General features: G+C 54.7%; 3 protein-coding genes across 3 annotated transcripts; all 3 read right to left on the reverse strand.

Annotated features, from left to right (window-relative positions):
• Window positions 1-862: 862 nt before the first annotated feature.
• Window positions 863-2,871, reverse strand: LOC145722494 (uncharacterized). Its single transcript, XM_081825760.1, has 4 exons — window positions 2,631-2,871; window positions 2,520-2,552; window positions 1,965-2,102; window positions 863-1,209 (listed from the first exon to the last, which is right to left on the reverse strand). Exons 1-4 carry the CDS (start codon window positions 2,781-2,783, stop codon window positions 1,081-1,083), a joined length of 453 nt encoding a protein of 150 aa, XP_081681886.1. The 5' UTR covers window positions 2,784-2,871; the 3' UTR covers window positions 863-1,080.
• Window positions 2,872-4,050: 1,179 nt separating this feature from the next.
• On the reverse strand, window positions 4,051-6,372 carry CSF2 (colony stimulating factor 2). The gene is made up of 4 exons (XM_006751090.3): window positions 6,194-6,372; window positions 6,052-6,093; window positions 5,215-5,340; window positions 4,051-4,480 (listed from the first exon to the last, which is right to left on the reverse strand). The coding sequence occupies exons 1-4, from the start codon at window positions 6,350-6,352 to the stop codon at window positions 4,346-4,348; spliced, it is 462 nt and encodes a 153-aa protein (XP_006751153.1). The 5' UTR covers window positions 6,353-6,372; the 3' UTR covers window positions 4,051-4,345.
• Window positions 6,373-17,555: 11,183 nt separating this feature from the next.
• On the reverse strand, window positions 17,556-19,320 carry IL3 (interleukin 3). The gene is made up of 5 exons (XM_006751089.1): window positions 19,162-19,320; window positions 19,029-19,064; window positions 17,935-18,027; window positions 17,772-17,807; window positions 17,556-17,663 (listed from the first exon to the last, which is right to left on the reverse strand). Exons 1-5 carry the CDS (start codon window positions 19,318-19,320, stop codon window positions 17,556-17,558), a joined length of 432 nt encoding a protein of 143 aa, XP_006751152.1.
• Between the last annotated feature and the right edge of the window lie 565 nt (window positions 19,321-19,885).

Raw genomic sequence — 19,885 nt, forward strand, 5'->3', positions numbered from 1 at the left:
GAGGCTGTCACCTCCAGTAAACTCTTCAAATCTGGGTTAGGGTTCGAATTGAGGATGAGGGGTCAGAGGTCGGTAGCTCAGTGTGGCAGCACCTCAGGACCAGAGCGGCTGGTGGATTCACCACACGGAGTGCCCCATACTCTGGGGTGGGGGCAACAGTAGTCGGGGAGTGGGTTTTTATGCCAAGGGGGCTCTGAAGGGTGTTGTGAGAGGCTTTGTAGGTGAGGGGCTTTACTTTGAAGTCAGATAGCTACTTGCTAGTCTAGAAGAAGCTGGGAGTTTAGAGATGTCCCTGGACCCTGTGGGGCCCCCCACCTGGTCCAAGTTCCCCACTGTGCCCAGTCCTCTGTGAGTAGGCTGCAAGCCCCCATTCCCCTGAGCCATTTACCAGGTCTGACCCTTCTTTGGTCACATCAGCCCTCAGCAAGGGGCAGGGGAGGGGGGGATGATGAATGAGATTTAGAGCCCCCAGGAGCAGTAGTAGAGACCACACAGGGGAGGGCCTTGAGCCTTGAGTCTTGGCCTTTGGATCCAGGGTGGCTGGGTGCTGAGTGAAGCTGGGGGCGGGGGGATCTGGGAAAGGATCTGATTCGAGTTCTGAAGGACTCGGGGAGAAGAGGACTAGTAACAAGCTGCACAGACACTGATGGAGCCCGTCCTGTGTGTCACTTCACGCTGGAGGGGCAGCAGAGGGGCAGATGAGGTGGGGCTCCTGCTCACCCTCTTAAGCCTCTCCTCCTGAGAGACTCCTGGCTCTCCAGGTCAGGAGTCCTGGTAATGGGGCCATCAACCCCAGCCCCCTGCCCCTTCCGGTCTGTCATGGGCCTCAGGAGTTTGGACTCTATCATGACTCTCACCAGCATTTACATACGCCTGCTTTATTGAAGTAGCGGGTACTGTTGTAGGAGTTACAGACAATTTCCTCAGGCACACCCCTGCCCGCATTACCCGCCCACAGGCTCGTCAGCCAGCCCAGGGCCAGCAAACTCCCACCCCACCCTGGCTAAAAACTGTGCCCAAGGCTCCCCCCAATCCCATTTTTTCGCAGCTCTAACCAGGCCCCAGGGAGAGGAGGGGGTCTCAGAGGCTGCTCTTGACGCTCTTACAGGATTTCCATCCTTCTATGGATATGACAACACTCTCTAAGGCTTCCTTGAACTGTGAGAAGTTACTTTCCTCAGTAGTGCAGTTCTTGGGTGATTCTGTAGGCTAAATAAGAAATGCATATTTAAACCATATTTTTAGCAGAAAAAAATAAAAGCAAACTCTCTACTACCAGCCACAAGGGTCCTGTAAGCCCTCCACCGCCTAGGAGATAATTTGGTCAGGCCCTCTGCACCTATCTTAGGGGCACACTGGGGGGCATCGGGTGATAGTGGAGCACAGGGTCTGAGGCCCATCTGTAGCCGTGGGGAGAGAGCCAGCCAAGTGTGGGCAGGTCCCACAGCTGCCCAGGACAGGGACACAAGGACAAGCAGGGTGGGAGCACACAGGGACCTATGTAAGCAGGGGGCACACACAGAGGAACACCTCAGTCATTTCCCAAGGACATGCCCCCCCAAAACCACTGCCCATCCACACAGTGGGCTCCCAGTGGGGCTCACCAGCCCAGAAAGAGCCCCAGGGGCAGGGCAAACTGGAGCTCCCTTGGACTGGCTGCCCAGTTGGGGTTGGCACTGAGCAGCCCTTCCCTCTCCCCAGACTGATTACACAACAGCCCTGCTCTGACCTGTCTCAGACCTGCTCCACACTGACCCCGGTGCCTGGGGACTTGGCAGAGGGCATCACAGAGACCTCTGAAACAACCCCTAAATCCCCACCCTCCTAAGCCCCAGCCCCTGTCTGTGAGTGTACTTTTGGGTCAGAAAGTAGTGGGGCAAGTGGGGGCTGTAAGAAGCCCTTTGCCCCGCTGGGCCCCTGGCTGTGGTAGCCTAAGTTTCCTCTAAGAGCAAACAACAACTTACTTTCAGCTTTGGGCAGATTCTGGTGAGTTCTTTCATGTCCTTATAAACCTTTTTTATGTGATGGTCATGCTCGTTAGATTTTGTAAGTTCCATCAGGGTGGAGATGAAGTCCTTTGTAAACTCCCCATAGCAGGGCTCCTGAAACAGGGTGAAGAGCAGGGGGTTGGTGGTGTTGTACAGCTGAGCACCAGTTGACCCCCAGCCTTGTCCATCTCTGGTCACCCTGGCTAGATGGAGCCCTGAACTCAAATTCAGGCCCGACCCTGATTGTCCTGCAGGTGTCCCACAGGTGCAGTGGGTGTCTGATCTCTCCCCAGGCCCAGGGCTAATCTGGGGTGATGATCAGAGAGCCTGGAAAAGCCTAGAACCTGGCCACTGATTCATCTGTTGGTTGAGCTGGAGGCCCCAAACTCAAACTCTGCATCCCCCGCCCCCCCGCCGCCCCAGATTCCTCACTCCAGGGTCTTTTGTTCTTATCTCTGTGCTGGATGCTGACTGGGGTGATGATCCCTTTCAAATGTGATCAGAAAGGTCCACGCGGCGACGGTTCCTTACCTCACTGGTGTTCTGGGGCCTTTTGAAGGAGCCCTGAAAGCAGGAGAGATTGGTCAGAAACACAAAGGGCCACTGAGAGCAAAGTGATGTTTGATGAAGACCCAGACTTACATTGTATATAATGTTGTCAGCCGAAAGTTCTTTCTGAATTTCAGCACAGACTGCTGTGTGATTGTCGTAGGCAGACACGTTGGCTGTCTTCATGGAGGCGCAATGGTTTTCTGATCCCCAGAGTGCACAAACCAGGAACACGTACAGGTACATGGTAGGACTTGAGGGTAGCTCCAAGCCGATCTGAGCCCTGGGCTTGGCAGTATTTCTGTGGAGAGGGGTACCTATATATGTGAGTCTAAGGAAATGCTAAATCTCTTATCAGTCATCACTGGCTTACGTGGAAGACAGAGAGGACCTTATCGCCGGGCAAATGTGCTTTTCATGCATTTTTCTATGACCACAGCACACTTCTTGGATTCTTGTCTTTGTTGAAAATCACGCTTGGTCTAAGAATTTTTATTTGTAATCAAATTTCAAGTCATGACCTTTCTGCCTGCTTGTTGGGACAGGTCTTTGGCCAGGACTGGTGCTGTCTGCAGGTGTAGGCCGGAGCAGAGAGAGTAGGTGGGGTGGAGAGAGAGCGAGGCAGGGGCACCAAGCCAGCTTCCTCAGGCCCCCCTGTCAAGGAGAGGGCTGGCTTTGCTGTCCTGTCCACCTGACACTTGCAGACACACCCACTTCCTCATAGTCCCCGGGAGGGAGACAGGGGAACAGGTTTCAGAACACAGCCTCCAACCAGGCTGGCAAAGCAAGGGAAGAACGGAGCGCTGGTATTTCTTGGCCTGAAGGCCTTGGGTTTTAGAGGAAGGCACCTGGTTAGATGCAAAACTTCATGTAAAAATAAAAGCTCAGAAAAATGCCACGCTAGAGCCGCATGCCGACAGATTCCGAATATACATTCTGACTCTCACAGATTAGGATCACCCATTTGGGGGAAAGTTTGGTAAATATGCTGGGCTCTGACCCCTGTGATTTTGTTTTGTTTTGTTTTTTCCCCCCTGAACAGCTAGTCTATCTACTGGTTCACCTTAGGAGTCGCTGAGGCCCTGAGTGTGAGGATCAGGGTGTGGCCACAGGGCCAGGCCTCTGAGGGGCACGGGTGTTTGCCTCACTGTAGGGCAGGCCCATTCAGCCAGTGGCCAGCCAAGTCCCGGGAACTCCCAAGCCTTCTCATGAAGTATGATGGCCTTGTCCTGGAGCAAGTTCCCACTGACCAGGTGCCTTGGACTTCCAAGTGAACCTGAAAACCTCTTTCTGCAGTGGGAGCCCTTGAGTATCCAGCGGAGCACATCTGGGTGTGCAGAGTACCGTGCCTAGGCCAACTCTTACCTCCCCTCTGCTCTGCTGGAGCACCCTGCCCCTCCTGAACCTGGCAGCTCCTCTCCCCCCTCCCCCCCGACCTTGCCCTATGGGGAGGAGAGCACCATCAGCCTTTGCTCATGGTTGAAAACAAACGGGAAACTGCACAAATAAGAACAGGCTTTTAATAATTTATTATTATGGCAAAACATCTTGAATAAATACAGAGTATGATCTTAAATAAATAAATAAATAAATATTAAAATACATAAATATATAAATAAATATTACGGATCCCTGCCAATGTAAAACATTCTCCACTCCCCATATACCAAGCCGGTATCAGGGGCAGCATGGCTCAGAGCAAGTCCGTGCCCCCCACAGCCCTGGCCCGCCTTATGGTTCCTCAAAGGTGAAGATCCTGGGTTTCAGCCATCCATGGGGAGGAGGGCAGTGATCTGGGAGCTGCGCGCTCAGGGCTGGCTCCTGGCTGCACTGGCCTCCGTTGTTTCTGGCTGCCAGCAGTCAAAGGGGATGTTAAACAGAAATTCCTTCAGGTTCCCTTTGAAATTTTTGAGGGTGATAGTCTCGGTTGCACAGGGAGTTTCCTTGAAAAAAAAAAAAAAGAACAAGAAAACTTTGAGTCCAGGTGTGAGTGGGTAACGGGGAAGCGCTGGTGCGTTCTGCACTGCCCTCTAGAACGCAGAGGCCGGCAGGCCCGTTTGGAGCCCGCCTGCTGACCTGGGTCAGATGACAAGCTTGCCACCGTGTGCCACCCAAAGGGTGCACAACTCTGCCAGGGGCCTGACAACATGCCAGCCCAAAGCTGGTCTGCTGGGCCGGGCGGCTGGGCCGGCGTCTCCTCGCTCTCAGGCCAGCAGCCCAGAAGGGGCAGGAGTCAAGGCCACGAGCCTCACTCCCTACAGAAAAGGAGGGTTTGGGGCCTTTGTCCAATCTGGGTGTGACCCCCCTCCTTGCTCCCATGCAATTAGGCACCTCACAAGGGGCCACGGAGGTGGCACTTGGGCCCCGGAATACACCCTGGGCCTTAGGCAGGACCTGAGTTTCCTTGGGTTTGCCTCGCCTCCGACCTCATTAATGATAGTAAGGACAGAAGCGGCTCCCGCTGGGGAGCATATAGGCCCCCAGAGCTCCGTGGCTTTACCTCCTAGGGATGAAAATCGGCAGGGCGGCTTGCTTAGAGGGACTAATGCTGACAAATCTGTTGACACAGAACCCCTTTGGGGTCCTGAACAGCTATAGCCGAAGATCCCTTCTTAGCCACCCTTCCACCCTCCTAGACCAAGACCTTCCGGCTTGGGGCCCTGACGTGGGCACTCACCGGTGTAGGAGGGCAGTGCTGCTTATAGTGGTTGGCCATCAGGGTTAGGGGTTGCTTGAGGCTGCTGAGGCTGCCCTGCAGGCCTTCCGTGTACAACCGTAGGCGGGTCTGCAGGCATGTCGGCTCCTGTGAGAAAGGTCCGTTACTTGGCGAGTAGTGGACAAGTGCCCTCTGGTGGGCACACGACACGCTCCCCGTCACTCTTTCCTGTTCTCAGCCCTGTCCCCCAAGAGGAGGACTTGGGAGGGGCACAAGATGATGCCGGGTTCAGTCATACACACTGCTCTGTTCATGCCAACACAAATCTGCCCCATTCGGCTCAGGCCACCCTCAGCTAGCACAGCCACGTTCCCTGGCATCTCGAGAGGGTCCCAGGCCCCAGGAAAGGAGGTCGCTATCCCCCCACCATTCGGGGGGAAGGTAGCAGGGTGGGGCATTCCCCCCCACCCCGACCTGCGAATTGAATAAGGCTTGTTCCTGAAGTCTCTCTGTGCCTCTCTGTAGCCAGCGTGCTCTCTTCACAGGGCTTAGTCTCATGAGTGCCCCAAGCCCACAGCCCCTGTGTCTTGAAGTAACTGCCGCTTACCCACCTGTCCCCTGGTGACCCCAGGCCCCTTGAATGCTAGGTCTGCTCGTGGCTGCTCGGCTAATGAAGGAGTTCACGTGACTGCCACAGGGGCAAGGCCAGTGGCCTCCAGAGAGCCCCTCCCGGCAGCCAGCTGATTGGAGAGAAAGTGGACCGACCACCCTGTGAGAGTTCATCTGAAATGGAGCCACCCCCCCCACCCCCCCAACGTAGAGGCCTCTGGGAAGGTGTGTCAGAGTGAAGCATCTTACCTGGTGGTCAAACATTCCAGAGACGACTTTTACTACTTCATTCTGTAGAAAAGCAAAATACCGTTTGATGAAGCTGACAGGCAGGGCCAGTCCGGGCCAGCGAGGTGGCCCAGGCACAGCCTGCACTCGCTCCCTAACTCACCATCACAGCAGTCTCGTTCCTACTTTTGTTCAGAAGGCTCAGGGCCTCTTGGATGGCATCCACGTGCTGAGAGGGTCGGGTAACAGGGCTGGGGGAGCTGGTGGGTGCAGAGATGCTGCAGACCACAGTGCCCAGGAAGAGCAGGTTCTGCAGCCACATCCTCCTGAGGACTTTAGCCTTTCTCTCTGAGCACTGGGCTCACTGGCAAAAGAGCTCTTATATACACAGTTAGAGGAAATGATTAATGGTGACCACAAAACGCCAGGGGGGCGGGGGAACTACCTGACCTGTGGAATCTCCTGGCCCTTATCACACATGGGAACGGTGAGCCTTTCCTCCAGGTGGTCAGGCTCAGGGGTTTTTGTTCATGAGCCCTTCCAAGAACTGGCAGCGCATCCGCCTGCCTCCTTGAGCACTCTCCTGCCCCCCCGGCAGTCTGGCCAATGAGGCTGCCCCCTCCCTCTGAGGGGCCTCGGCACAGCTTGGACTTCCTGGCCTGGAGTGGCCAGGGCGGGGCCTGGGAGATACTGGACTGAGCTCCTACGCCCAGGCTCTCCACCCTGCCTCTGATCCCAAGAAGCCTTTGGGCTGGCTGTGCCCCTGGGGCCCATTCCAAGCCCAGCCTCCCCCTTCTCCTCCTAGATCCCTCTCCTCTGGCCACAGTGAGAGATCTGAGTGGGAGGAAGACCCTCACAGGCCTGCACCAGTGTCCACCTAGGCAGAATCCAGCCAGATGCCAGAGTCCTGCAACAGCTCTCAGCAAGGATCCAGAGTAGTTGGCAAGCTCTGCCCAGCCAGGGACCCCTGCCCCACAGCCCCTGTGAGCAGGGAGAGTGACAGGTGTGTGCACGGCACATCCAGCCGGCAAGATTGCAGAGTGTGCCTTCATGGTAAGATCCCATCTGACAGCAACAGTCCCCTTTCCACAGCTGTGTTCAACCCCCAAGCTGCAGAGGTGGGTTGGGGCTCTGAGTTCAAGTTCTGGCTCCAGTACCACCTTGCTAAGTGACTCTTCGTTCTGGACTATGCGAGCCTCATCTCCCTCTGCGGGCCAGACTGCCCATCTGAGATAGGCACTGCGCTCCTACATGTAGCCCCTGGCAAGGGGCAGGGGACAGCGGCTTCTCAAACGAGGTCTTCCAGGTTTCATTTCTTCATGGCCCCCGCCCCAGCTCACCTCCAGTTCCAGAGGCCTCTCTGTGGAACAGGAACTGCTTCTGAAAAAGCCACAGGCTCTTGAGGGGCTGACAAGTGTTTGATTTTCACAAAGGAGTTTGGAGAGGACAGCACGAGTTTGTGTTTGCTGCCCCATGCTCGGAGTTTCATGGCACAGGGGTGTGGGGTGCCCACGTGCAGACTTCTGAGTGTCTGTGCGCCAGTGTGATTGGATGTTTTACATGAGGTGCACCTATGTGAGCCCCCATGCCTCTGCAGATGGCCCTCTGATAGAAGCTCCCCACAATGGGTGTGAGATTTTTGGCCCCCCGATGTGGTCTAGTTTGATGGGGTAGGACACAAGCGATGATACTCTGCTGGGCTCAACAGCAGGTAGGACTCACGGTCTAAGTACTGTGGCCCGAGCCTGTGGCCCTGGCAGGTTTCACTGGATGGCAGAAGGGTTGCTGCCCTTGCATAGGGAAGACAGACGTTAGTCCTCCAGACCCCACTGGGGCCCAACATATTGCCATCCCTGCCCTTCTGAGCTGGTGGAACATTCCCAGGTGGCCAGGCTGGGGTGAGAGTATGGCATGTCCAGGCCCTGGTCCTTCGTGCTTTTCCATGAGGGCTCTGCTCAGCCCCTTCCGGGGAGCTCTTAGAAGGCACAGGAGAGGTCAAGAACACTAGATGCAGATGCCTCAGAGTGGAGGTCTGTGTCAGGCAGTGTTCTGGAACCTGGGTGGTGGAGAGTGGGGGGCCACAGGCAGTGGCGAAGCTGGTAGTCAAGGAGGCACAGAGCTGGTGTGGCCCCTCTGAGATGGAAGGTGACTTTTCTTTTGGAAATGAGTTGTCACAGCTCAGACAGTTAGTCAACAAACTCTTCCAATCCACATCAGGCCCTGTGCTGGGGAGGAAGTGGATGGGACCCTCCCAATGGCCCTCGCACCTGGCCCTAGGGGCTCTCAGCCTGGTAGGGGAGACAGACAGCACTGGACCCTCCCATTGTGTGGATCCAGGCTGGGATGGGGGAAGTTCAGAGCTGAGGAATCCTAAGAAAACACTTCTCCCAGTTCGGGGCCTTGTGGGGGATCAAAGAGCTTCCTGGGAGATGCTGCCTCCCAGCACAGGCCGAAAGGGCTAGTAGTGTCTGGTGGGCAAGTCAGACTGTGGGAGGGAGGGAGAGGACAGCCTAGTGGAAGAGTATTTGGGGAACAAAGACACAGCTTTAGGAGCAGGTATGGTGAAGAGGAGGCAGATTCCAGAGAGATTTGGGAGGTAGAATTATTCAGGACTTGCTGATACAATGGAGTAATTCAGTCATTCATTCATTTTTATTGAGCACCTACTAGGTTCCCAGCAGGGGAGGAGGATACAAGGATGGTGGAAAACAGGGCCCTACCTTTATGTACTCTGTAGCCCCATGGATGGAGAAGCAAGATTAATCTACTCAACACCCTCCCCAGAGCGTGCTTTTGAATATAAGTAGAAAGAGTTAGAACCACTGTCCAGGCATCTAAGCTGGGGAGCTAGGGATGGAGCAGGTTTGCAGTGTCTCAGGACCCACAGGAAGTGACAGTGGTTTGGAGGCTGCCTGTGCAGGAGACAGACCTGGATGTGGATGGCCCGTGTCCATGCAATCACTAAGGCCAGAGAGGGTTAGCCAGGAAGAAGGGCTGAGGGCCCAGCACAGCAGTTTTTAAGGGCTAGGGGCATGCTAGAGATGTGAGTGACTGGCCTGTGGCCAAGGCTCTTGGAGAGCAGGAAAGGAGGAGAAAGAGGAGCCCTAGGAGAAGTTCATTCTGGCAGCTTCCCTACAGGCACCCAAGTCACCATGCGAAGGACACAGTTCCCGGGTTTGGCTATGACGCTGATGGGCAGCCACACATCTTTCTTCTGGAAAGATGACATCAAGGCTGAGGCCATGACACGGGCAGGCATTCCTAGATCACACCGCATGGAAAGTGGTAGCGATAACATCAAGTGCGTGTGCTGACTCAGGGGCCCCGGAAGGGACTGTGGGAGGGTGCAGGCAGGGACCGTGGTGGGCAGTGTGACTCCTCTTGGTCCCGCCTTCCCACAGGGCCAGGAGAAAGCCCTCTGGAAGGGGTTTCCTATGAGTGTCCTCCCACAGACTGTGGAGGAAATGGGGGCTTGTGGCCACTCCGAGCTCCTTATCTCAAAGGAAGTTATCACGATGGGAAGGAAAAGGGCCTCCTGGTGCTTTACGTCTCGTGGGACCTCTACATGGGCATCTCGGTTGATCTCACCCTTGCTGGGCCAGCCAGCCCTTGATGTGGCAGTCCAGGAGACCAGCAGTCCGCCTAGCTCACGCAGTGATGGCAGACGCAGGATTTGGACCCGTATCTGTTCCTGCCCCCCCTGACTTCTGCTACTCTCTCAGAGATCAGAAAGTCAGGAAATGCTGTTCACCTAGACCAGCATAGGGATGTTCCCCCTCAGGGCAGCTGTACAGGGACACTCCTCCAAGTGTTGGCAGGGAAGCTAGAATGGCCTGGAATGTCCCAGGGAAGCCCTAGGGGCCAAGGGCAGAATTTCTCCAACAGAGCCTGCCATCCAGGCACCTCTGTGTTTCAGGTTTGGGCTCCCCACCACTGACCCCTGGGTAGCCCAAGGGCATCCCTCCTTCCTAAGCCTTGGCTCCCTTATCTCTACAATGGGTTTAATTATCGTTGCCTCACAGAAGAAACTGTTGCCTGTCCAGAGACTTTGTAGGAGAACCTCCAAGGGAGGAGGCAGTGCTTCAACCTTTCTTCTCCTCCCACCACTTTGGGAGGTTTCTGAAGCCCAGAGTGGGCCAAGGACTCAGCCTTGCTGGAATTTGCAGGGACAGCTGCCCCTTGTCCAGCCCTAGCCCCTGACAGCATCTTTCTGGACAGATACAGTGAGTTAGAAAGCCCAGCCTCCACCCAGACTCAGAGTTCAAAAGGTCCTGCCTCATGCTTAAGAGACCCTGGTGCTGGGGCAGCGCCCTGAGTGGCTCATTCTTCCCTGGGAAGGGATCCTGATCACTCCAGGCCACACCAGACACACGAAGCAATCTCCTTGACCTTTGTGGTCATAGCTCCAGGCAGACCCCCCTCCTGCATCGCCTCTGTCTAGGTCCCCAGAGGTATAGCTCAAAGAGACCCAACCTGTCCAAGCCAGTCCCAACTCTTATCCTGCTTTTTGGGTGTCCCCAGTCCCTGGCACTGGTGAGTTCTGACTGGTATGGAAGGATCTGAGGGTGGTTAACCATTAACCATGTGTGGACTCTGATTCCATACAGCCAAGCTTATAGGAGGGCCCACCACATGTCACCAACCTCACAGCCCCTGTACTCAGAGCTAATGATTGGTGGTCACGTTAGGCAGGGAGCAGGGAGGGTGATGCCCAGACTCACAGACACAGTGTTGAGGGCATCAACCACCATGTGTACAGAGAATGAACAGATAGGAGGGGGCAATCAAGAAGTAGGAGTGAAAACAGTTAAGGCCTTGAGGGGACCAGTTGCATGTGTGGGTTTGGGGCAGGAGGCAAGTGAGGAGTCTGGCGCTCAGGGTTCTGGCTTAGGCAGCTGGGTGGACAGTGAGGCCATTTGCTGCAATGGGAGAGACCCAAGGTAGCAGAGAAGTTTGGGGAGTTGTTCTAGACTGGACTGGATGTGGCAAGTTTAAGAGGCCAGGGGACCTCCAGGAAGACTCCGTCAGCTGTGGCTACATGGGCCCAGAGGTCAAGGAGAGGTCAGAACCCAAGACACTTGGAAGTCATTGGTGAAGAGGAAGTTCTCCTCCCAGAGGGCTGCACAGAGTAAGCTGGGCCTTGGGTAGTGCTCAGGGGTCCCAACTTGTAAGGCTGGGCCAAGAATGATGATACAACCTTTATTGCTTCATTCCTTGGTTCCCAGGACTTGTTGGTATTTCCTTAGGACCCAACAACTGCACACTCAGGTCAGTGACACCCCATGGGTGGGTGCCCCAGGCATGCCCTCCATGATGCCTCCCGCCCAGAGTATCTGCCTGTGAATCTCTGAATGTCTGTCCCCTGGCCTCATCCCCAGCTAGGATGTCATCAGGTATCCAGAAGAAGCCACTTCCTTTATTTGCCTCCTTGGGGAAGAGCTACTGGGTGCTGCATTAAAAATGAAAAGGAAGAAAAATCATTAGACCAGAAGCTTTTAAACTCTCAAAGTCCTATCATGCCCCTCACTGCCCTTTGTGTTTGAGGCTGGACTCCAGTCCAGTGTGCTGGGTGAGAGCCATGGGATCTGTGCCCAGCTCCCACATCTGCCTCCGTCTGGAGCTGATGGGCCAGAATCAAGGTTGCAGATGGGCTTTCCGTTCTGGTGGTTCTGGAATGAGCCTCCTTCAGGACATTTCCAAAGTGCTAGGGCTCCCTCAGACTCTCGCTGAGGCTCTTTTTGGGCAGGTCCATCTCTTGCTTCTGGGTCTTTAGGTCCCAGAGGGCCCTGGCCTTGAGCCTCCAGGCCACCCTCTGCTCCCTGTTATGTACCTCTCTGCCTCTGGCATCTTACCCAGAGGCCCCCAGCCCCTCACAGGAGTGAACAACCCCACTCTCAGGCCAAGGGCCCAGGAGGAGTAGTGATAAAGGTGACAATGAATGGGCCAGTTGTAGAGGGGGCTGGCCCACGAAGTGTCTCCAGGATGGCTGAAGGGGCTCCTTGGGAATTTCTCCTCCCAGCCTTGGGGCCACAGACTCAAAACTCTCTCTCCCCCAACATCTTTATTTCTCACTCCCTCAGGCCACTCCCTAGTATGGGTTGTGCTGAGTTCCCTGTGTAGCCTGCTGGGGTGCAGCAACTCCCTTTACAATGAATGCAGAGTTGGAGGCTTGCCTCCAAGCTTGGCCCTTGAGTCTGGCCATCAGCCGGGGGAGAGCAGAGTCATATTTATTGGGTACCCACGGGTACAGGTGAGTTTGTCCCTGGTGTTTCATGCCCGTCCCTGATTCACGGCTCACAGCCCCTCTGAGGGGGAGCAGTGGCTGTCTGGTTTATTATTATTATTACTATTACTATATTTAGGAGGGCCCCTGTAGTCCCACAAGGATCAGGACAGACAGTGGAAGGAGGAGGGGAGGGAGCACCCCCGCCATCCCACTCCCCACTCCCGTGCGCTTACAGCTCTGCTATGACTGTGTCCTCTCACACCAGCTACGGCCGGCCATTTTCCTTCCCCTCCCATTCCAGAGGCTGCCCTCCCCACGCCTCCCTGACATGGCCACTGCAGAGGCGCACATCCTCATCCACACAGCCTGCTGTCCTTGGCTGCCCCTGGGCGGTCTCTGCACAGCCCGTGTGCCCTCTGGGGCAGGGCTTGGTCCGGACACTTGCATGGTGCCCGCTGAAGGAAATCCCAGGGACAGCTGGGATTGGGAGCAGCTGTCTGAGGAAGAGAGCCAGTGGTGTCTCTCTCAGGAGCTCCATGAGGCATGGGGATGGGGGACACACGGACAGGAGCATGGAGGGCCAAGCTCTGGATCTAAGCCCCAGGGTGTGTGTACATGGGCGGCGCTGGGGAGGGGGAGGGACGGTGGGCATGTGGAGGGTTTGGGTGATCCATGTTTGGTGGCTCGGTGAGGGAAAGATGGAGCTGAGGCTCTGTGGCTGTACCGCTTGCCACTGGAGCTGGAACCATGAGGCTCTAGAGCTAGGAGGTCCCTCTAGAGGACTGGGTCCAGCCAGGGGACTAGACTTGAAAGCCTCCCGTGCCTCAGTGGACATTGGCCAAAGCACTGCGGCTTAAGGATTCACAGGCTCTGCAGTCAGACTCCCTTAATTTCTCTGTGCCTCAGTTTCTTCATGTGTAAAATGGGGTTAATTGTAGACTTGATGGGGTCGTTGAGGGGATTCCCTGAGCCCCTCCTCAGTCCAGGAGGGCAGCAGCAACTTTGCCTGATCCATCTCCCCCTCCATAAACCTGACGGGAGATTTTTCAAGGGAAAAATTGAGGCCCTGGCCCCCAGAAGGAATTCACTCAATCCTCCACTCTGGCCCACACAGCCTCTGCCTCTCCCACCTGCCCACCTTGGGCCCAAGGATCCTGCTCTGCTTGGCTGCTCCTCTTTCATTCAGCATCTCTCTCTCTCCGTTCTGGCTCCTTCCTGTGGACATTAAACATGGCACCCAATGTGGCTCCAACCCCTCCCTCTCCATCAGTACACACACCACTTCTCAGGCCATGGTTGTTCGGTCTTGCTGTCTCCACAGTGTCCAGGCCAGGCTGGGCTGTCCTAGGATCAGAGAGGAATGAATGGAGGATGGGACCAGGCTGAGACCCAGAGGTGCCCGAGGCCCAGGGTGACTGGGCTCCGGGGGCAAAGGCAGTGACCAAGGGAGATCTGGAGGACCTGGTTCCACTGAGCCACTTGACACACACACTCTGGCCCTATAAGTGGCCTGGATGCTCCCTGTGCTCCCAGCTTACCCTGTAGTCTTAGATCTTCATTCTCTTGCTCGCCAGTGTCATCTGCCTGCCATCCTTTTTCCTACATCTCTCTGCAAGATGAACCCCTAGTCCTTTCTCAATCTCCCTGTGCATCACCGTCTGTGGGAAGCCCCTTTAACAAGACCTGTACCTGTTCATCCATCACTGTGTCTGTAATAACCCCCACGGCACTGTGCTGGGTACATGGCCAAGCGTGGCTCAGCATCTCCCCAAGCCCTGGCCCCAGCCTAGGAAGCTGTGGAAAGTCCTCCAGGTATTTACTGAACTGAGTCAAATGCAGTTTCCGGGACAGGGTGGGAAGAGCAGAGCCCCTCCTGAAGCAGGAGGGTTCTCTCTATGGAGTGAGGTGCCGATGTCTGTCTGAGGGGTCCTCTCCTTCCAGGCTTGCCTTCCTAGCAATTTCTCTCTGCTTGATTTTTCTGTATTTCCAAGTTTTTTAGTAAAGAGCATAGATGCTCTCTTATATTGCCCTTCTGATGAAAAGCTACAATATTTCTTAAAATAAAAAATAAAATTCCTGGTTGAGGTCATCTACTTTCCGGCTGAAAAGGCACCTTGGATTTGTGAAGGTGGGAACTTTGACTTTCAGAGGGTCTTCGTGGGACTTACGATGGGGCTTTGCTGCCCACTGGTGGCGAATGGACTTACAGACCTGGCACTAAGGAGCTCTGGGCAGGCTCAGAGAGAAGATGTGAAACTAACAGACCTGCAGGGGAGATGTGAGTACCCCGGGACCTCCCATTAGGCCAAGGAGTCACCACCTCTCCCAGCAGGTGCCTGAGCATGGTATAGAAGGGCCCCAACCTGACTGGGAACTGACCACCACTTGGTTCCAGGCCCCAGCCCAGGGCTGTGCTGGCCCCAGGCAAGATCTGAGGTTTGGGATCAAGGGTGAGCCTCAGTGGGTCAGGCCCATGTTCATCCCAATCCAACCTGGAGCAGGCTGGACTGTTCTGTAAGAAGGGGAGACCCCAGAGTATCTGAAAAGGCTCACCTCCTCTCGCGCATGTCACCGCCACTTGTCTCCCCGCTGCTTTCTGGGCCTGTCTTTGCGGAGCTCCCCTCCCCCTCTAACACCCCCCTCCCCCCAGATCTACCTGCACCAGGTCTGTGTCTGACTGACACTCGCTCCCACCTCAGTCATTAGGTACTCAAAGAGGGCCTGGGCCTGAGGAGGGAAAGGGAAGAGGCTGAAGGAGGGTTGTGGGCTCTCCACCAGCATTCGCTCCTATCACGGTTTTCCTTCTGTTCTGTGAATGCTTTCGGCCCATTTCAGTCTCTGGATCTTTGCACTGTTCTCTCTGTCCAGAGCTCTTTCCTCGTGTTGTCACACCGCGGGCACTTTCTCCTCATTCAGGTTGCAACCTATGTGTGACTTGCTCAGAAAGGCCTTCCCAGACCACTCAATGTAAGGCAACCTCCCCAGCCCCGCTCCATCGGGCTAGTTCACTGCCATAACCCCAAGCATCCAGGACAAGCCCTGATACATGGGTGCCCAGCCAGAGTTTGCTGAATGGATGAATCCCGAGGCACTGAAGGAGTGTTGTGCCATCCAGCCTGGAGTGAGAACAGTGTGCAGCTTCCAGAAGGGGCCCTGAATGGGGACAGCCAGGTAAGAACAAAATGGCAGACTGCCAGGTGAGAGGAGCTCCAGCAGCTGGTAAAAGTTAACAGATTCCCCGTGGAAGGAGTCCACGTTGTAGCATTTCCCGATGTCCATAGTGTAAATACTGTCACTGGGCCCAATCTCAAGCTACAGCTGGTTTGATAACTGGTTGGCAACTTGTTAAAAGGTTGAACAATTGGCTCTGTGAGCCAGTATGAGCTGGTTCCATCCACCATCGGCTCTGGCCTGCTGAGGACGAGGCGTGGGAGAAGCATGGCAGGACAGGCCACGATCCATCTCCTCTCCACCAGGACAGAGGGTAGCTGGGCTGGCAGAGGCGGAGGGTTGCGAACCCACTCTCCAGGGAGCGAAGAGGAGGTGACAAGCAGGCACTCATCCCGGGCACATGGGAGTGGGGCACAAATGCTTGCCTCAGCCAGGATGAAATTAGGACCAGCCGCCAGGTGCGGGTGGGAGAGCGAGGGGGGCAGGGGAGCCGGAGAAGCGGGAAAGCTGGCTGGGGACCAGGACTCTCTGGGCACACTCTCATCCAGTGGCCCGGCTCCCCCTAGTGGCTCCACCAGAAGCTGCAGCAGCTTCTCCAGCTCCTCCCACCGCCCAGGGCAACACAGAGTCTTCGCTGAGCACCCACGGTGCTGTCCATGGGCCAGGCTGGAGAGAGGGGAGAAGAAAATTACTTTTGTGGGAACACAAAATTTTATTAGGAGGAGGAATGTGGAGGAACATATTTCTGAGGTAGTAGCAGATCCCTCTTTGACCTCCTGCTGTCCCATTCAAGCAGCTGGACTGTTCCTTACCCAGCATGGAAGGGGAGGGGTGGATCAAGGCGGGAAACAGAAAAGAAGAGGGCCTGGCCCCCAGCATCTGGTGTTGGCATCCAAAGACTTTATGGGACTTGTGAGGAGTCAGAGGGGATGACGTTGGTCCTTAGCGTGGTGACAGAGGAAGCCTCGCTCCCCCCTTTCTGCCCCACAAGACCAGACTGGAAGAGATGCAGGATGCCGGGGAGCCAGAGAGGGAGGCACTCAGGGCCAAAGGGTCCCTGGGACATCAAGGGTCAGGTGCACAATGAAACCATACTCAGTGATCTCCCAGGCTCCACCATCCCCATCTGTCTGCACTGCCCTGGGCTACATGGCTGTCCTTCCAGTGGGTCCCTGTCTACCTACCTATTTCAGACAAGAGCTCTGTCCTGGAATAGTGTGGACAGCAGAGGTAGGCAGCATTTGAGTTGGTCTCTGAAGTAGGAACTCACCATGTGGAGTCAGGATCAGGGCGTTTGAGGCTGAGGTGTCGGTGTGGGTAAAAGTTTAGAGGTATCAAGAATGGTGTGTGGTTCGTCCCGGAAGCCACAGTGCTTCTGTTGGCTGGCACATCAAGGGCGTTGGTAGTTGTAGGCATAAGGAAATCGAAACAACAGGTGGAGGAAGGCCTCTTTTGCTATCTTAAGGCTAAGGACAAGGTCCAGAAACCTCTGAGGACTGGGAAATTAAGTATCAGACCAACCTGGTCAGATTTGCATTTTCTAAAACTCAATCTGGCTCCCCAGTAGACCACAGATTGCCAGGGTGTGTGTTCCAGGGCCCGTCCGGTGGCAGGGAGACTTGCTGGGGGTGGGGGGTGGAGGGCTGCTCAGTCATCAGGCAAGAGGTTTACTAAGACTTGAGTCAAATCGAGACACTGGCAACAAAGCAGTTGTTCAGAGAGTGTGGTTTATTTTCCCAGATGTGTAGAAATCAGTTTAAAACCTGAGGTACAAATGAACAAGCCCCAAGTCCCCCTCTTGAGTCTTGTTTAGAAGGAGCAGGACATAGGCTCCTTTTCTAAAATAAATACACTTCATATTGCATAAGGTAATAAATAAAAACATACATCAATAAATAATTTCAATAGGATTAAAATGAGAACATCATCACAAAAGGCCAAAAGGGGACAGCACATTTCAGAAATTAGATCATGAACAATCCATCTAACTCCACCAGAGAAAATGAAATCCCTCCAGTCCTGGATTGTGTGAGAGACATCCCAGAGTATTCAGGTGTCCTGCTGTGTCTGATATCCAAGGCCCCATGGTGAGAAGGCCCAGAGACAGAGGGACATCCGACTGAGAATTCTAGAACTCAGTGCTTGTTCTTAAAAGAAACTTATGAAGGGCTTCCAGATATTTTTTCAGCTTCTTTTGGAAATCATCCCAGTTATTCTCAATATAGATTGGTTCTCCCTGTGAAGAAACCAGGAAGGTGGCATTAGGTTGAAGGTAGATGACAGGCTAGCGGTCAAGTCATGGCTGAGAGTCCCACCTGCAGGGGCATCTTGGGGGTCAGCTTACCCTGGATGTGGGATTGGGCAGGAGTGGCAGGAATTCCTGTGGGAAGAGACCAAAGCAGACAGTCAGAGACTTGCCTGGAAAAGGAGCAGGCCCTGCCTCCCTTTCCCAGAGGCTGGTCAGGGCCAAAGCAAGGATCCCCAAAACCCTCAACAGCTTTACCCACCTTAAGATTTTTCCAGATTAGTGACTCCTTGTTGTAGAAATTTTTGGTAGCATTCAAGAATGCATCCAGGTTTGGCCTCAGAAGAGTAGTATTCTAAGGGGACCGAGAATACATGTAAGAGGAGAAGGTTGGGGTTCAGCCTTCCTATGGTTGAGGTCATCCCCGGTTTTCCAAGTCTGCTTTCAGGGACATCCTTGGACAATCCCCTCCTAGTCCCCTTCTTGCCCCAGGTGGGTCCCTGAGATGCCCCTAAGGGCACAGGCCTCGAGGTGAGTGTACACCCCAAGCAAGGCCTACTTCCCTCAGCCCCAAGCCCCTGGCTCCAGAGAAGCTGCACACAGGGCCTGGGTAGATCTTTCCGCACTTGGGGGGAAGGTATTGCCCAAAAGAAGATCTACAAAAGGTGGAGGGCTGGCCAAGGGGAGTATTTGCAGCGAAGAGGCCAGATAACAGGATTAATGCCTTGACTGAATGAAGGGCTCCTAGAAATCAGGAAGAAAATTGCAGAGACCCCAACCCCAGCGGGACATGGGTGCAGCCTGTGAACTATGCATGCTTAAAAGAGGGGGATATACATGGCTAATAAACTCAGGAGAGATTCAACCTCCTGCTGGACCCAAGGATTGCCATGCAAACAAAAGTGAGATAACCATGGAAGCCAACTGCAACTAAGAAAAATAAGTGTAAACGATAACGCCCAGGGCCAGTCAGCATGAGAAACAGGATTCAGTGTCTCCAGGAAAAGGAAGGAAGCAGGCAAGTTCATGGGGGAAATTTTAGGCTGCCCCACTGAAAAATGAAGAGCTTAAGGCCTTTGGAATTGTTCACCTATAGCTGCCTTTTCATTTGTAATTTAAAAAAAAAGCATTTTCCTATTATAGACCCGGCTGGGGAAATGTATTGAACACTTGTTAGCACCTGACACTCGTCTGGTGACTCTATGCATTTGTTCCACATAATTCTCACAGTGACCCCACTGAGATACACACTGTTAACCCTGTTGGCAGAGGAAACACTGTGGCTAGGCAAGGTGGGGTGACAGGCAGAAAGTAGATTGGGATCCAGGTGTGCCCAAGTGTGGGCTGAGTGCTTACCAGCAGGATGTTTGTCTCATTTGGGTCCAAGGTTTCCTGTGGGGGCCGAAGGAGAGAGAGCCGTGAGTCCTGTTGGCCTGAGACACCTGCGAGCCCCTCTCCGCCCTCTGCCCACCTTTTCCCAGTTACTCACTTCTGAAGGCGAGGGTGAAGTGTTTAAGAGGTCCATAATTTCATCGATCATCTTGAGGTATTGCTTAGGCTGGTATGTTGACAAGGACCGCCCCTGTGCCTGTGGGGCTTGGAATCCAAGCAGGAACAGGAGAAGATGCAGGATGGGGAGGCTGTTCATGTTTGGGCTACAGGGTGTATTCTGCCTTGTCCTGGTCCCTTGTGGCATTCTGAAGCATGCGACACGGTCTCCTGTCTTTTCTACACCGAGGCCTCGTGCCTACACCCCGACGAGCGGGGCGGACGTCAGAAGAATCTTTATCTGACATGGAACCTCCATAGCAAACCACAGACTTATTCATCACCTTCTAGTACTGGAGATCAGTGGAACTTGGAAAAAAAGAATTACTCAGAGGTTATCTCCTCCTCTTGCCAGAGAGAAGAGCTGGGCTGGCCACTGGGCAGAGTGGGAACAGGTGAGAGGATCCCTCTGACAGGTGAGGGGCTGCCTGACTCTGAGCTTCCTCAAGCTTCCTGCCCCGTGGCACCTGGTTCTGCCATCCCCTGGACAGCTCTGATCCTCTGCTGCCCACCCCGCCTGGCACTGCCTGGTCCTGTATGGGTGTCCAAGGGATGGGCCCACTGGAACAGACAAGAGTTTGTCTGGAAGCCGGCCACACAGCTAACTGTTCATGTGTGGGTTCAGCACATCTCTTGACAACCCCCCACCCCAGTGCTGAGTTTCT

This window comes from Leptonychotes weddellii, chromosome 7 (genome assembly GCF_054177405.1).
Source record: "Leptonychotes weddellii isolate Sample4059 chromosome 7, ASM5417740v2, whole genome shotgun sequence".
NCBI classification, from domain to species: Eukaryota; Metazoa; Chordata; class Mammalia; order Carnivora; family Phocidae; genus Leptonychotes; species Leptonychotes weddellii.